Below are 16,833 nucleotides of genomic sequence, written 5' to 3' on the forward strand. Positions count from 1 at the left end.
CAGGCAGAAGCAAAACAAGTTGAAGTTGTGTTATGTGCTAACCAGCACTCATAGCTTGTTTATCTCCAAAACAGACCAGCAACAAACTTTGGCTTCCTTTCACAGTTTGTTTGGAACTAGGGAAAAGGAGGAGTAGGGCACAATTTTAGCAGGCTGCATGAGCACAATTGCTCACTCATGGTAAACCATAGCTTGCTAACTTACCATGATGTGTGAACAAGACTAATTATTCTGTTCTAATGTACTTGAATCAGTGTAGTATAAACGTTCTGTAATATATCCAGGCCTGTGGGGGGAAAATGGTCTACAATTAGCTTAACTGGCCACTGGATGTCACTGTACTGCCGTTCAAGAATGGTTACCTGGCCCTTTTCAATTTCCAGGAGGATGGATTTTATTTACTGATGGTGGTTTTGATGTTTAGCTCATCTGCAGCAGCTTAATCTTATTTTGAATACACTTTCTTTTCAGTCTTGTTTTAGGAAAACAGAAAGGTGGCACTGTCAGGAAGATAAACATTTATCGTTTGCCTTGTGGCTGCACTTAAAAGTGTAGTAGCATAGAAATGGTGAAGTCAATAACTCTCTGCCCTTGCATGAATAATTAGTTTTGTTTCAAATGATTGACCCTCCCCCCCCCCAAATGTGCCACATTCTGTACGCATCTCTGTAGCAAGTCTTAGGAATTGGCCCCACATGAAAAAAATCTGTGCTGCAGAATCAGGGAGATGGTTGCTGCTGCCTGCCGCAACAAGATTGCAGCATGGAATTCCCACATTCAGTGTTCCAGCCAGCCATGCCCTCTTTCTGGATACTCTATTCCAGTCCCAACAGACCCTTAGCATTCTGTTGCCATTAGTCTGGGGCAAATCTGTCAATTCTGAGTTCTAATTTTCCCAGACTTGAAATCAGTTCTCTACACTTAGCCCAACAGAAGCAATGCATGACTGGCCCTACCTGAAAGCAAGTCTCAGAGGTTTTGTCCACCAAAAGCACAATTGCTGGTGCCATTTTAAAAAGCTAGAATGTGAGATCTGTGCCTACACACTTATGTAGCTTGTTTTCCTAATGGGAAAGGGGTATATGCTTTTATGGGTGGCAGAAGGTGTGTAAATACAGTGGTTCACCTTGGCTGCTTGTTTCGATCAAACAAAGGAAAGGTTCCTGGTCTGAAACCCTGGAGAGCAACTGCTACCGAGATAGATAGACTAGGGGTCTTTCTTAAAGAAGCTGTCTTGGGTCAAGGAAGTGGCTTTAAGTTCCTAACGTCTCACTCACTGATGCCCCTGTAAATATAAACCATTACCCTTCCTTCATTTCTAGAGAGCAGCACGGGAGCGCTCTGCAGCCTTCGGTCAAGGATAACAGCGGGAGCCACGGCTCTCCCATCAGCGGGAAGCTGGAGGGCATCTTCTTCAGCTGCAACACCGAATTCAACACCGGGAAGCCCCCGCAGGATTCGCCCTATGGAAGATACAGGTTTGAGATAGCGGCGGAAAAACTTTTCAACCCAAATACTAACTTGTACTTTGGGGACTTCTACTGCATGTACACGGCCTACCACTATGTCATCCTCGTCCTCGCACCCGCCGGGTCACCGGGAGACGAGTTCTGTAAGCAGCGCCTCCCTCAGCTGAACTTGCAGGATAACAAATTCCTGATCTGCACTGAAGAAGACGGGGCGATGATCTACCACCACGCGCAGGATGTAATCTTGGAAGTGATTTACACTGACCCTGTGGATCTCTCCCTCGGCACCGTTGCGGAAATCACAGGCCACCAGCTCATGAGCTTGTCGACGGCCAACGCTAAGAAAGATCCCAGCTGCAAGACGTGTAACATCAGTGTTGGACGTTAATTCAGTGGTCCCCCCCCCCCAACTCTTCCTTAGGAGCCTTCTCTGTGGCCTATTCCCCATTGCCATCCGTTCTCATCAGACGCATGCATAAAGCCGCTCTTACCAAGAGTGAACACCAGTGATCAAATTCCTCAATAGTCTTCTTCAAGCAGAACTTAACAATGCAGCTGGCACAGAGCAGCAGCTCCACCACCACCATGGCACCCGGTGTCCACATTTCCCCCTCCCCACTGTAATATTTAGGGCAGGCACACTCACCCCACGTTGTGTTGTCCTCATGTTTCTGTAGCCTCCTGTCCACATTCAAAAATCGTTGGCTACCGGTGGTGAGCAGCACTTAACATGATGGCAAATTGCAACGCAGGTAAGTGTGCCCAAACGTCGGGGAAAAGGACCATCCAACCTGGGCATGATGTCATTGGCGGCAGCGCTGTACCCAGTGAAGCATGTAGTTCTGCCCTTAGTATATTCCTTACCTTCTTGGTCCACCAGTGCTTTTCAACTGTTAGGAATCTTGGGTTTTTTCTTTCTAGCAACCATTTATATATCTAGATGCTGCAATTGGTGTTCCATTTTCTTATTATTTTTCTCTCCTCCTCCTCCTCCTTCATATTGCCAAATGTAACAAATCTATATAAACAAGCTTTAGCGAAATAAAAAAAAAACTACTGGCTTCTAAATGGTGTTTTAAATATGTATTCATTTTAATCTACTGAACAACTTAACTGAGATATCTCCAAACAGCATGAAAGGGTGTAATTGCAGCATGATTTAACTCTTGCAGCCTAGGAAAAAAAATGTCAGCACTTCCAATGTGTTGTTTGACAGTGTTATTTATGTTATTTATATTAGCTAACAAGCAGGGAAAAAACCCACCTGTGTTTCAACATAATAAATAGAAAAATATTTTATTTGTACTGTTGTATAAAATATTATACAATCATATAGAATATATAGATACATTTTAATAGCAACTGTATACATATGTCATGAAACCATTTTTCCCTTATCAAAGATGTAGTTTGTAAACTTCAAATTCTTGTGTATCTGTTCCTGTTGCTCTGACATGACTTTTAATTAAAACAGATTTATGAAGGAGACCATTCTGATTCATAAAAGTTATATAAATGATCAAGCCAATTACACTGAAACATTACATCATTCTTTTTTTAAAAAATAAATTTAAAAATTCCACTTAGGTATATAAGCAGTGTGACATGATCCCACAAATGTTTTTTTGAAAGTTCTTTTTTTGTTTTGTTTTTCTCTTTTAAAAACCATGCTTCAACGTTACATACAGCAGAAATAAATAAAAAAACAAGTTTTGTGGCTAAATAGGCTTCATGAAATCAACAGCTTCTTTTATTACTATAGCAAAAAGAGCTGAGGTACAATCTATTGTCTTCAGCTCTGTTCGCAAGGAGGCGGTTCCCCTAGAGGCATTGATGGAGGCCTCTCCCTGCTCAGCCTCCCAGGCCAAGCAGCACACAACCTTAACTGCACAGTACTGACCTAGATTGTACCCCAACCCCGTGCTGGCTATTTGTGAAAATAAAGCCCCGCACTCAAGGACAGGACCACACGGTTAAGCTCAGCCCCACACGAGGGGCAGTACACAATGACCTCACATACAGTTTACCCAGGGATCCCCCAACTTTACAGAAGCAGTGCTGGAAGACTAAGGATTATGCCCCTGGTTTTCTTGTCATTGGTACAAAATGACAAAACAAGACTAAAGACAGTACATATATCTCTACCTGGAGCTCTTCTTTGCCACCGAAACCTGCGTTTGCCAGTGAGCGGTGCAAACTCGCCGACTGTCCCTCTCCCATGGAATTCATGTGCCACTCAGGCGTGACCTATTGCAAATTTACCTCCGTTTATAAAGGCGTGTTCCTTTTTTAACGGCAAGACCAGGGGGTAGGGGTGGGGGAATATATCCACGTTTATAATCTATCACAGTAAACCAGAAAAGAAGCCCAGCCTCCTTCAGTTCATCACCATGACACTTAGATTAAATAATCTGCATACATTGATCTATCCAAAATATCATAATGCAATAAACTATTGTCACTATTTTTAATAAACTATCTTGGCAATCATCACACAGGAAATATTAAGGTCCTACAAAGTGCATGCTTTCAAACAAGCTTTGGTTGTCAGGAAAAAGCAAAACAAATTATAGCACTGGGCTAAGGAAAAGTGCTACAGAAATAAAAATTGGCATGTGCCATTAATAACTTTGCTTCACTTTGCTTTATTTCGGTTTCTATCAACCGGTGTCTTTTAAGCAATTTCTGCTTAAAAGGATGGAGCAGCTTTACATTGCCTGGTCATTTTTTAAATAGCCACTCTTTCCTGTTTAAGTTCTTTCTCCCTTATATACGCCATATTTCGTAGCCCCGCACCCCACCAAATAGCTGAGACTTTTCAAAATTATTATTTTTTACCTCTTTGTTCTGCTTCAGCATTTTCTTAAGCTATTTTACCTCGCTCTATGAGTTAAGGGCTCAAGTGACGAATAACCTTTTCCTGGCTCCAGCGACATCCAACACACACCTGCTTCTAAAGCTTCTGGAAGATCACCAGAACTGCAATCAGAGTAACTTAATAAGGGTTTCGGCATGGAAACAGTCAGTTTTGTATCACAGTCACCAGCCCTGCTGATCTTATTACTCCCCATTTGCAACACCGTGAATTCTGGGTGCACTTTGTAAGGGAGATTATCATGACGGATAAAGCTTTCGGAACTGCTAGTCTAGCACTACTGGCCTTGTTCTGGCAAAACCCCAGTAAGCTTCCAAAGAAAACCCAAGCATCCCTTGAATCTATGCGCAATATCACAACTACTGGAGAGCACAGCTGCTGTTTAGGCAGCCGGTAGCCACTGTCCTTGGCCTGCAGCAGCGCTTGGGCTCAATAACAGCAGGTGCTGCTGCTGGTGGTGGTGTGGTAGCTTGTGTAGCAGCACTGGCAAAAACAGGAACTCTAGAAAACACTCTGCTAACATTACCCAAAGACCTTAATCTATCCCATCTCAAGGACTGCAATTTAAGTCTGAGTGCCACAAGCTTTAGTTTCTCAGTGCACACTGTAATCAAGGTTCCTCAAGAAAGCAAAAGGCTCTAGGAATGGGATAACGGGGGCGCAAGCAGCAACACTAGAGCCAAATGCAATGGGCAAGACTGCGTGACTTTGCCAAAATGGATAAACTCCGAAACTTAAAAGTACCTGTAACCAGCTTGGATCATCATAACTGTGTCTTAAGATCCACTCTGATGTTTTGCTTTGGAGTAGTTGAATAATGAGTGAATGAAGGCAACAACAACGAGACACGCTCACGAAAACTTGTAACTATTAAAGAAAAATTAGACTGGCAGGCAATGCACAGAGGAGTCCTGCTCCTGATAGCTATTTTCATGCAGGACCTCCCTGGTGTTTTGCATTCCAGTGCTCATGCCAGAGATGAAGCCTGGAAAAATTAATTGGCCGACTCCTTTGCCATGAGCTAAGGGATAAAAAAGCCACCTGTCATCAGCACAACACTCCACCTCTCTTACTTTTTAAAACTGATGGTTTGTTTGCTTTTTAGATTTCTCTAGGTGTGAATTTTATAGCTCCTGGGAGGCTGTCCCTGGCGCCACAGGATTTGTTCCATCTCCCTCTCATGAGGGTGAGAGAGAGATCTGCCTTGAAAGGTCAGCAGCTGGCAGTTCTCCATGATCAGACCTGCAACATCTGAGAAGACAAACAGAGTCCAGAGTAGGATGGACAAGGTGCTGGATCTACAGGATCCAATGTCCCCTGAATTTGGGGGAGGCAGACATTCCAGTCCTGAACCTACTGTAACTTTCCTCCCAATGAGCAATGAGAGAGGGAGGTTTTTATTTTTAAAAAAGTCATACAACTGTAGAAAGCCACATGAAAGGCCATGGTTCAGTGACAGAACATCTGCTTTGCATGCAAAAGGTCGCTGGTTCAATCCCTGACATCTCTACGTAGGGATGGGAGAGAACCATCCCTGAAAAGACCCTGCCAGTAAACAATGCTCAGCTAGATGGACTAATGGTCTGACTCTGTACAAGACAAGCACAAGTGGGTAGGGAAAGTGGGCTTCGCCGTGTCTCACAGATGTGCTCTGCCCACCAAAACCCATTTATCTAAACCAAGCATTATTGACAAGAGAGTTGGGTCTGGAAGCCCAGCTGTCTGTCGTTTTATCTTTTTGTTTCAATTGTTCTGCAACCAGTGGTTATAAATGGCCATGAATATAATTATCTAGAAACTGCCAGCTCATAAGGCACAGGTCTAATGATCCAAGTGGACATTGCAAACATCATTGTTTTTGGAATTGTACCTAAAATGGCAAATGGGCATGTGCAATATGGCTGCTGACTCCTTCCCTTCCACCACACACACACACACCAGCGATATTTCATTGCACTTACAAATCTAGATGGCATCCACCTAGTAAAATACATGCAATTATGCCATCACTCCTATTAGTAAATGGGTGAGAGTGTGTGGGTATCACCTGCACACGAACAGGCTAGGCACCAAAATACATCCAGGGGTAGGCCTGTGGTGGGTCTCTCCAATTGGGGGGGAGCGTGAAGAAAAAAATTAAGACCCCAGCAAGAGTGGCTTTGGGTGAGGGGCAGAAGGAAGGGATAATGTGAGCAGAGGCAGGTGGCGGGTGCGTTTATGGAGAAGGAGGGAGCTCCAAGCCTAATCTGACACCCCACTTGGAGGATCCTTTAAACTTAGGAATTGTTCCTTCACAGTTTCTGGGAGCATGAGGTGGGGGGTCCTCTCCCTGAGTCTTGGCTTTGGGGCCAATGGGAAGCGGCAAGCTTCACATACATACACACACCCTTAGGCCCCCACCCCCAAAGCTGTCTTGAGGGCTGTACAGCTTCCACTGCAGCCCCTCTGCTTGAACGGGGCACCTGCCAATGATAGCAGAGAGGCAGCTATACTTGAAGCCGGCTCCATACAGCCAGAAATAATGACTGGGTAGTGGAAAAAGAGGAGAGGGTCAAATGAGGAACAATAACCCTCCTCCTTCCCCTGTTTTTCTTCTCTCGTTCAGCAACTTTCTACACAGTGCACTTCAAAGAGAAATCTTGTCTTCCCTGGTTAAGCAGGTATTGCATGCCTTATTGGGGTTTTCCTCTCACTCAGCCAAAATCAATGAGTGCTATGCAAATTCAGGAAGCTGGGCCCATCGTCCAAAGCCTAAGTTAGGTTCCTGCTAGAGTTAGCTTCTTCCAATAAGCATATTTAGAACCAGAAGACCCTGGTTTTTTCCCCAGAACAATGAAGCTCTGCTAGCTTGCTCTCCCCAGCTTTCCAGCACAGGAAAGGTTGCCTCAGCCTCAGCAAAGCCACTCTTGCCTTGATGTGCCAGCATGGCAGGAACCGCATGGTGATCTGAATACCCCTTGCGTTGTGTGGAGAAGACAGCCTCTTTAAACTTCACAGAGCTGGGGATCCAGAAGGAATAGCTGCCATTCACACGGGCCTCTGCTGGGTGGGGGAAATGGGCAGGCTATGGTATTGCAGTGAAAATGGGCAAGCCAAGTTCTTCACCAAGAAATGCAGAATTCTACAAGCTGTGTGCATTACGCAAATAGTCATAATTTATCCGTGACTCTTTCTTCTGTTTTTAATTTAGTCACGGTGACGGAAAAGCCGTTAAAGGCCCTGAAGTCACACCACTGCAAATCCTATGTAGTTACCATGCTGCCTTCTGACATTTCACTAAGTGTTGCCCACACACACTTTCACAAGCATGCCTTTGCAAACCAAGAGCTAGGAGCCTCCTTCCTATTTTTACCAAAAATATTAAGGAGATAAAAAGCTGCCGTTGTCAGGAAATGGAATTCTATGCCCAGTTCCATATGTTATGCAGGGGTGTTTTTTTTTTGCTGCTTGCGTGGAATTACAGCACTCACTCACAAACAACAGCTCAGACAAGCTCTGCATATTTCTATTCTGCCACAGGATTCCACCTACCCACAACATCTGGGTGCTGTCTCATGCATCCAACATGGTGCCCTATATATCTTTTGGACTCCAACTCCCATCAGCCCCAGCCAGCACGGCTAACAGGTGGGAACTGTACTCCAAAACATCTGGAAGATCTGTGCTGGCTACCCTTGATTCAGACCACATCACCTCCTGTTCCTGCCTCAAACCCATAATACCCCCATCCCCCCAAGTGTGAACCACTCTCCAAAATTCTGCCTGCCAATTTGGTATCTGAACTAGGTATCTGAGGCTCTTCCTTTGTGCCATAATTCTTCCCACGTTTCCTGCACCTGAAAAGTAGAATTTCTACCTACCCTAAATACAGCCTGAACGATGCAGGAGCCAGTGGAGCTTTCCATGCAGTCCAATCTGTGCACATTCCACAAACATAGGTTGCTGCCTATATCAGAGCCATCCTTTAGTCTCTCTTTATCCTGCAGGAGCTATCTTGCCCTGCACTTCCACCCTATCTCCGCCACTTCAGGAGGGGTGTCATACACATCAAGTGAGAAGTGTCTCTGCCAAACTGGTGGATTTAGATGGTCCTTATCTGTTAAATATTGGAGGGGAAACAAGAGGATCAGGAACCCCCTAAATGCAGGACGGATGAAGACTTGCATCTTGGGTGCCCATTAAATTCTCAAAAATGTCCCCTCCTGCACAGGTATTTGATCTACGGAGAAAGTAAGATTTTTGACTGATGGTTGTGTTTCAGCAAACAGGGTCCTCTAGAGCACACTGAACCAGAAAATACAGCTGCTCACATTCCTGGGGGTTGTTGGTCAAGTTTTTATCTGCAGGGGTGTGCTGGTTTTCCTTCCGTCACTGTCCTCAACCAAGATGGAAAACTACAGTTTCGCTGTGACCTGTACTTTTTTACCTAGCCCAGCAAGCAGAAAAGAGGTTCTTAACTAGTGCATCTCTCCTCCCAAGATTAGGGATGGTTTTCATTCTGGCCCTCCCAGTGAATCCTAGGATACAAAAGCTGTCCAGGCTACACACTGGAATATCACAAATAAAAAAGGCCTATCAGATTGCGGAGGACACTTCATAATGCTGACTGAGTAGGTTTAGGAGAATTGCCTACCTAGAATCATGTTCCAAGTTTACCTGATGGGCAGCTCAAGAGACTTTGACATGCCTCTCTTTTTCTCTAGTCCTATGCTGCCCAAGTGGAAAGAGACAAAATAAAAACCTGGGTGAGCCTGTTTGGATGATTGCACTGCCCTTCCATACCTTTGAGTGCTGTTGAATTAGCACCATCTGCCTGGAAACACGTCGCAGTGGAGCTTTGAAGTGAAACAGGAAGTTCCGCCAACCCGGCTTCCTGAATGTGCATATATGATTACCTCCTTTTGGCTAAAGCGAGGGGAAACTTGTCCGAGTGAAAAAACAGCTCCAGAAACAAGAGACAACTCGCAGGTAAGTGTTAGCCCTCCCATTCAATCACTCCTCCTTCCTGCATTCTCACACCCCTTTCTCTCACTCTCTTGCTCACCTGCAGCGGTAGAACATAAATAAAGTGCATCAGAATTTCAAGGTGTCAAAGCCATTGTGCAGGAAGAGCCAGACCTGTGCAATCCTCTCTCTCACTCTCTCCTTTTCCCAGACCAAGGAGTTTTACTATTGCAAACCACTGGACTTCAGATGGTTTTGGAGACATCGTGCTTGCTGATGAGGACCTCCAGCAGCCTCAGCTTGGCTTTGATGTGCTTGTATTCCAAGTACTCCTCTGCCATGGGGATGCGGTCCTCCTTTTGGGGAGTCCTGTAAAGTGGTAAAATTTGAATGCTGGGGCTTAAAAGGAGCAAGCGTTCACAGAGCACTTCTGGCTCAAATATGACTTTTGTGTTTGTTTCCTTAATTATAGGTTTCCACATATAACAAGGGGAAAGAAAATATAGCGCAGATATGTTTTTAGGAATTGATTTTTAAAAAACCACATCCAGACAGTCTTCTTCCAAAGAAGAGGCAAGTGAATGTTGGAGAGAACTGTACACAAGGTTAGGCTATGTGCTTGCTTGCAGCAGTGGGGTTCAGAGACTGTGGGACACCCCTGCACTCACACACGTTAATATGTTTGTTAACATGTTGAAGACCATTGGGTCTGCTCTGTATGTGAGCTATTCTAATATGTGATCTTTTTAACAAATCATAGGTACTGTTCTCATCTACAAATGGCCAACAAATACTCCCATGGAATGAGCAGGAGAGTAATCCCCAAAAGTGTACATTGTGGCAAACTTAAAACTGCCAGTATGCTGGTTCAACTCAATTAAACCCAACACACATAGACAGACAGACAGACAGACAGAGGTGGCTGCCCATTATATCTCTGCATAAATGGCTCCTCTGGACTTGTCTCTTTCCAATCATAGGCACATAGGGAGGAAGTTCTCCTGCAGGAAGATACCTCTTATTCTTATACACCTCAGTAATAAACTTTTTTGTGGTGGAGGGCAGAGAGTTGTGAGCATGATGTGTGCCTGCCAATTTCAATTCCTAGGAAAAGAAGGGTACCTTTGCTATGGCAAAATCAGAAATCCTTGGCAAATCTTGGTTTGTGTAGTCACCAGAGGAAAATTCTCAGGATTTTAGTACTACAGGGGAAAGGCTCACTCAGAGATCTGTAGACAACTTACTCTTCAGGATCTGTGACTGTCTAGGTCAGCAGCGACATACAGAAGGGGTACAGAGACCAAGCATGAATGTAGTTGCCTTACCTTCCTGTTTGCTTAAAGAACTGATCCTCAAATTCTCGTAACATTTTCCTTAGCCTTTTCTTATCAGCTCTCGTTTCTCGGAGATGTTCCAGCAGTACGGGCCTGCAAAAGGAGAATTGTATCTGAAAACACTGAACGTGACAGACAGGTGACAGATTTGGGCTCAGGAATATGCATGCAGCTTCAACAGGTGCTCCTCTTTCAGCCCATGCCTAGGACAGGATGTTCTCAAACGACATGCATTTTACTAATTAATTCCAATAGATATTGAACGTTCTGACAAGACACAGAGTGATTTACAGTAATGTTTTACACTAATTATTATTATTATTATTATTAGGCAAGTAGGAAAAGTTGTACTACATTAGGTCAATTTCCAATACATATTTACTGCAGCTGTGGGTTATTGTTGATGCCGTAAAAAGCCTATTAGCACAGGCATGAAACAAATAAATATATCCTCTGTTACATTAGGCATGTGAACAGATGGCTTAGGATCACTTCAAAGCACAATGCGAAGAGATGACGGGGAGATTTGCGCTTTTTGTTCCCCACACTTCTACATCTTGTCAGAAACCGTATCCCCCCTAAGGAACAACCATGCTATTTTGTCCAGTTTAAGAAACAAAAGTCAGTCCTCACATTGTGGCCTCGTGCAAGTTGGACATTGACAGGGCAGGCTGTTTGACTGCTTTCTTTTCATCCAGGGGTGACACAAAGGCAGGCTCATTCTCCTCATCTGAATGACAGAGATGTTCGTCAGAAGGCAAATGGAGGGACATGGCAGAGGACAATTCATAGCTGCTCTGGGAATGATCTTCATCAGAATCTTCCTCCTCCTGCTTGTAACACAGAACGAGGGTTATCAAATTAATTACCTGCATGCACATTGGTGGAAAGGAAACATAAAATAGATCTGCACCAGAAATAACTACTGAAAAAGTTGAATAGAAATTGCATGAGATTAACCATGGTTAAAAAATAATGCTAAGAAAATGTGACTGACAGAATCTCCTCAGGACATAAGCTACACACTCTTAATCAGGAATTCACATGGTCATTTCCACAAGGGAATTAGCTTTGTGTGACACCGCCTCTTAACATGAATGTAAGAAACTGCAATTTTGGGGATCTAGTTTTCCTTCAGAACCATTTCCATGGAGCTAGCCTTGAAGCCCAGTCCTAAACAAGTAAAACTGCTGAGTCCAATGCATGTTATTTCTTGGGAATAATGCTTGTGTTTGCAGCCTTACTCATGTAAGCAGATTGCCACAGAAAAGAAAGTGAGGCACACCCTTAATGGGGCAGCAACAAACAATCTGGATTACTTCACTCTCATAAAAGACAGCTTCCCAAAGGATGGTCATTGTTTCCCAGTACTGTACAAGCTTTGTATTTCAAAGTTTGAGCTAGACACAGTGGTTACTTTTTAAAAGAAGAGAACCCGGGGACTCAAATCTGCCTGGGATGCAACTTCCCTAATCCAAAAGATGGGGATACCCAGGAATGTGGGAAAGGAAGGGCAGGACACATCAGGATTCCTGTGGGAAACACCGGTGTGAAGACCAGTGTCGTGCACCAAGTGTGGAAATAAAGTGTGCACATATCAGTTGTGTCCCCCAGATGTTGCTCCCAGGGATTTACAGATATATGTATGGACATATTTAACTTCCAAGGGTTATTAGTCTGCTGTGGAAACAGGGCCGGATTTAGGTTTGATGAGGCCCTAGGCTACTGAAGGTAATGGAGCCCTTTATATGTCCAGCTGTCCTTTGTCAACAACAAATTGTCACTGTTTTTCGTGTTGAATATATGCTATATGGTAATTTATGGACCTAATAGGTATCAAAAGCCATTTGTACATAACAAAATATGTATTTTATCAAAGTAATTGCTGAACTGAAATACAATTAATACAGGGTTTTTTCCTTTAATTTTTTTGAGGGCCCCAAGAGAGTGGGGCCCTAAGCTATAGCTTGTTTAGCTTATACGTAAATCCAGCACTGCGTGGAAAACACCAGCGTAACATTGGTTTCCAGCAGTAGTCCTGGATGTATTGTCAACCTGCAGGGTTAATTAAAACTGTAAAACAGTAAATTTATTTTTTAAAACAGCAACAACAATCATTATACAGAGAGGGAAGATGGAGCCTAAATAAACACTGTACTGAGCATTCTCAACAGCTGCTATTCCATTCTTGGGAAGGCTATTTTGCAGTTCCCTTGGTTGTACTATTCCCTCAACACATTCCGTGAGAAGGATTCCCTAGTGAGCAAAATGCTTCATATGAATGGAGCCTTTAAAAAGGCAAAAGTTTGGGCAGATTTATTTCCGCAATCTCCTTTGGACTTACAATGGTTGTGATCAAAGTTGGCGTCGACAGAAGCTGCTTGATAATTCTGTATCTATCATAAAGGGGCTTCATCAGACTCCTATCTTGCTTGTTTCCCTGAAAAGAAATAAGAAGCAACACCATATTGACTCTGGCGAAACAATATGTCTGTATTGTGCTGGGTGCCAAAGAAGAAGCGTTGTTGGTCCTAATTTATACACTGCTTTATGTTTCTTTAGCATAAACAGTAGCAGGAGGAAAGTGTGACTCTGGCTTTAAAAACAACAACACAAATTCACTGCTTTTTTTTTTTTGCAATAGGGATTTAAAAACGAGGAAGTAAATTCCTGGTTGGCTACAATTTCACTGGAGCACCACGTTTGTGTAGAAGTTGAACTCCAGCAGTCCTGCCAAAGAGGATGGTCAGAAGTGCTGAGATCAAAATTGCTACTGTCTCTGTACACTCCTTGCCCCTGACAACTGCATGATCCATTGTCTCAAAATACTGGCACTGTTATGGCGCTGGGTGCTTGGTTTAGTGACTTGCTGTTGACTGTCAGTCAACATAAGGATTGTCAAGCCGCAGACTGTCCAGATATTTACCAACCTCTCCTTTGACATTATTTAGTCTTAGCACCACAATTAATTTCTGCCTCAAAATAATAGGAAAGAAGGACTCAAGCCAAGACAAAATGAGGTAATTACACTGAAAGAAGTCATACATTTTTGCCTGCTCCTGGTGGCTGAAAGGATTTTATTCATGTCATATCCTTAAGATTGTCCATTCTTATGGAAGGTCTAGTGAAAATGCCGAGGCACCAACTATGCAGTTCTAGAAACCACATTATGGACAGTTACAATGAGAAGCAGTACAAGTAGGTTTGGCTCGAAGGTCATTTTGACAGACGTCCCATTCTGGGAAAGTTTAAAGGCACTGGTAACTGGAGAAGCTTGAGTAATTCAGTATCTGAGAATCCTCATTTGACCTGACCTGATCTGAACCTCACAGACAAAGATGCAGATTGAAACTTAAGTTGTCCACCAGATTTTTAAACCGGATGTTCCAGTGGCTCAAAAACAGTAACAAAACATGTTTAAACATGCATATTTTGAAGAAAAAATACATTGCAACTAAATGATTTAAACATGTAGCTAAATGCGAATTCGAGTGCAGATTTAAAAAATGAAGAACATCAGAAATGTGTTTGATTAGTGACACAGACCAGAAATAGACTGATTTGCCAATCCACATTTGCAACCTTCAGTTATGGTGTAATCCTCCATTTCCACAATATATAAGATCTATACATCCAGGGCAGCGACTACACAGACACAAAAGCCCAGCGTAATCAAAGACCAAGTGTAGACTTAAAAACCCCTCTACTGCAAACATCCCACCAGTTCAAGCATTGCAGCCAGATAAACTCTCCCCCCTCTCCCTCCCCAGTGCTGTTCTGGGGGATCACCCCCCAACACCAACCCCGAGCCAACTGAAGGGGACAGGTGCAATGAGATAGCCCCATTGCCCAGGACTTCCACTAACATGGTGTGTTGGGTGAATCCCACCTTAAGTAAGATATGAACTTTGCTGTAGGATAAATGGAAAACCAAGAAGCAAATCCTTAAGGATATGATGCGTGGGAAAACATGCAATAGTCAGGGTACTGGAAATGGGGGCTGAGAGGAAGAAAAACTGAGCAGATCTAGAAATGAATGTATGAAACTCCCTTATACTGAATCCTTATACAGTAATATCCAAGGCCCCAGACAGGACGTTTCTCCAACCTGCAATCCTTGAACTGCAGACCTGGGACCTTCTCAGACAAGACATGTGTTCTCTCACTGAGCTATCCTCAAGCAAATCAGCTGAGGGCAGACCAAAGGAGAGGGCAAGGGAGACAGACTTTCTTTTTAGTCCAGTTCAATTGATGTATGAGAAAGCAGGAAGTAAATATTTGCATCATTAGCCTCTTCAGCCCTGATGCAGAGGCACATGCAACAAGACCAGTAGCTTTAACTGCATGCAGCGTCACTGCACAACCAGAAAGGAAGCCCCACTGTTCCTCTGCATGAGGATGAAACCACACCCCCTCTGGCAGGCCACCACTGCCTATGGCGCAGCCACGCTAAGGCAGCAAAGGGGCCAGCCCCACAGATCCACAAAGGTAAGTGGCTATTTCTGCTGTTAAAGCTGTAGTGCATAGCATACATAGCTCCAAAGCCAGCCACGGGAACCAAGTCTACAGTACCTACTGCTCAAGGTGGCAATTCAGCCCCAGGAAATACATGTCCAGAGTGTGTGCAGTTCCTGAACCATTGATATATGCAGGTCCACCTTAGCATATGCTGGGAGACACCTAATTTCTCCTGCATGAGCATGCACAGAAAGAAGCTTGTCCATCCGTAAAGACACCAGTTTCTTTTGCTTTATTGTACTTTCTCTTTTCCCACGCATAAATCCCCTGTTCTGAAACACTTTAACTAGAAAACATCTACACAGAATCAGGAAAGTCAGTCCTCCCTTCGCCAGGTTTTAAGCACCCATCAGGTTGCACACATAAAACTAGCTAATCAATAGGCAGAAGATTTCAATCCATTCTCTCCACTTCCATTTATAAATTACATGTAGGAAAAGCAAGAAGGAACATGAAAAGATGCATTATATTCCAGTCTAAAAGAAATCCATGCCTCTCCAATATGTACATGGACTTGCGCAGGCAGAAGTTGTACCAAAACACAATACACGTGGAATAATTACAGTTTGACCTCAGCTTGTCCAAGTCTCAGTGAAAGAAATGTGACTTTTAGGCGTGACCAATATATGCACAACTGCACACATGCGCACATCGCCAAACCCGGAAATGTCATAAAAGACATCACTAAAAGGGCAGAAGAGGGGTGGGCAGGGCAGAATGGGGTGTTTCAATTGAATGAGTTTTCAAACAAGCGTGCAGTGACTCGGAATGGAACCCCGTGCAAATCGGGGGTTGCCTGTACTTCCAACTGACTTATTCCGTGTACTCAGCACAGCTTGTAACTGTAACATTAGCCCCAACAAACCTTAGCTAGATTAGGTCCTCTTCTTTCTGTGCTGTATAACCATCTGCAAGTTTCTGATTTATGCACAAAGCCTTGAAGACCCCTTAGAAAGTGGCTATATTTCAAAGTGATAAAGCTTACAGAGTTGTTTTGATGAATCAGTCAAAGGTTCCTCGCTCCCTCCAGCACCAACAAGTGTCATTTGATATCCTATTCTTTGAGTTTTCTCTCTGATTCAGAAAGCACTGTGGGCCTTTCGATCCGTCTTCATGCAGGCATGTACCTAATTAGATTGGGTTAACCTGGAAGGCTCTCTGAAAACAAGCCCCAAAGCTGATGCTCATCAAATTTAGTTTAATTATCATCCTGGGGGGGGGGAATACAAATGCATTTGATTTTCTTTACTATCAATCTCCCATAAATTGTTTCAAGTAATCTCAGCTTACAGCCTTATTGTACTTGACTCTTAACTTGGGTCCCCACTGCAGGGTGGGGACCAAAGGTAGACAAACTACCCCAGAAGGAGCACAACGTGTTTCCCACCAGAGGTACTATGCTTCCTGACCATAAGAGATCCTCCATCCTTGCTAGAGTGGAGTAACTTCAACCTTGTTTGTATATGCCGCAGGCTGTCTGCACTGAAATTCAGGCAAAGGGGACAAAGTTCTCTCCTGGTATCAGCCCTGGCTCTCGTGCAACATCTTCTCAGGCAGCAGCTTACAGGACTGGGCAGAGATGAAAAAAACATCCACTCCCCAATCTTATTTTGCAGGTGCCATGTGAGTGCACACATTTAACTAATCCTAGGCCAGTTACAGCTGCCTGAAAAGTTTTGCAATTTGTTTTAAA

At 43.7% G+C, this 16,833-nt stretch overlaps 2 protein-coding genes across 8 annotated transcripts in view; one reads left to right on the forward strand and one right to left on the reverse strand.

The window, feature by feature from the left end:
* Positions 1–1,966, forward strand: part of PHYHIPL (phytanoyl-CoA 2-hydroxylase interacting protein like) — an 81,207-nt gene extending 79,241 nt beyond the window's left edge. For all 3 annotated transcript variants that reach the window (XM_053388338.1, XM_053388340.1, XM_053388339.1), the window contains one exon: positions 1,323–1,966. In XM_053388338.1, the coding sequence (XP_053244313.1) occupies positions 1,323–1,857 (535 nt within the window). In that variant the 3' untranslated portion in view covers positions 1,858–1,966. The remainder of the gene's footprint in view (positions 1–1,322) is intronic.
* A 484-nt stretch (positions 1,967–2,450) lies between these two features.
* FAM13C (family with sequence similarity 13 member C) overlaps positions 2,451–16,833 on the reverse strand; it is a 74,919-nt gene continuing 60,536 nt past the window's right edge. For 4 of the 5 annotated variants that reach the window (XM_053388327.1, XM_053388324.1, XM_053388325.1 and 1 more), the window contains exons 11-15: positions 12,967–13,062; positions 11,256–11,455; positions 10,614–10,715; positions 8,205–9,657; positions 2,451–5,595 (exon numbers count right to left, since the gene is read on the reverse strand). In XM_053388327.1, coding sequence (XP_053244302.1) covers positions 9,534–9,657; positions 10,614–10,715; positions 11,256–11,455; positions 12,967–13,062 — 522 coding nt within the window. In that variant the 3' untranslated portion in view covers positions 2,451–5,595; positions 8,205–9,533. The remainder of the gene's footprint in view (positions 5,596–8,204; positions 9,658–10,613; positions 10,716–11,255; positions 11,456–12,966; positions 13,063–16,833) is intronic. The other variant, XM_053388323.1, reaches the window with a different exon arrangement.

This window comes from Podarcis raffonei, chromosome 5, assembly GCF_027172205.1.
Source record: "Podarcis raffonei isolate rPodRaf1 chromosome 5, rPodRaf1.pri, whole genome shotgun sequence".
Lineage (NCBI taxonomy): Eukaryota > Metazoa > Chordata > Lepidosauria > Squamata > Lacertidae > Podarcis > Podarcis raffonei.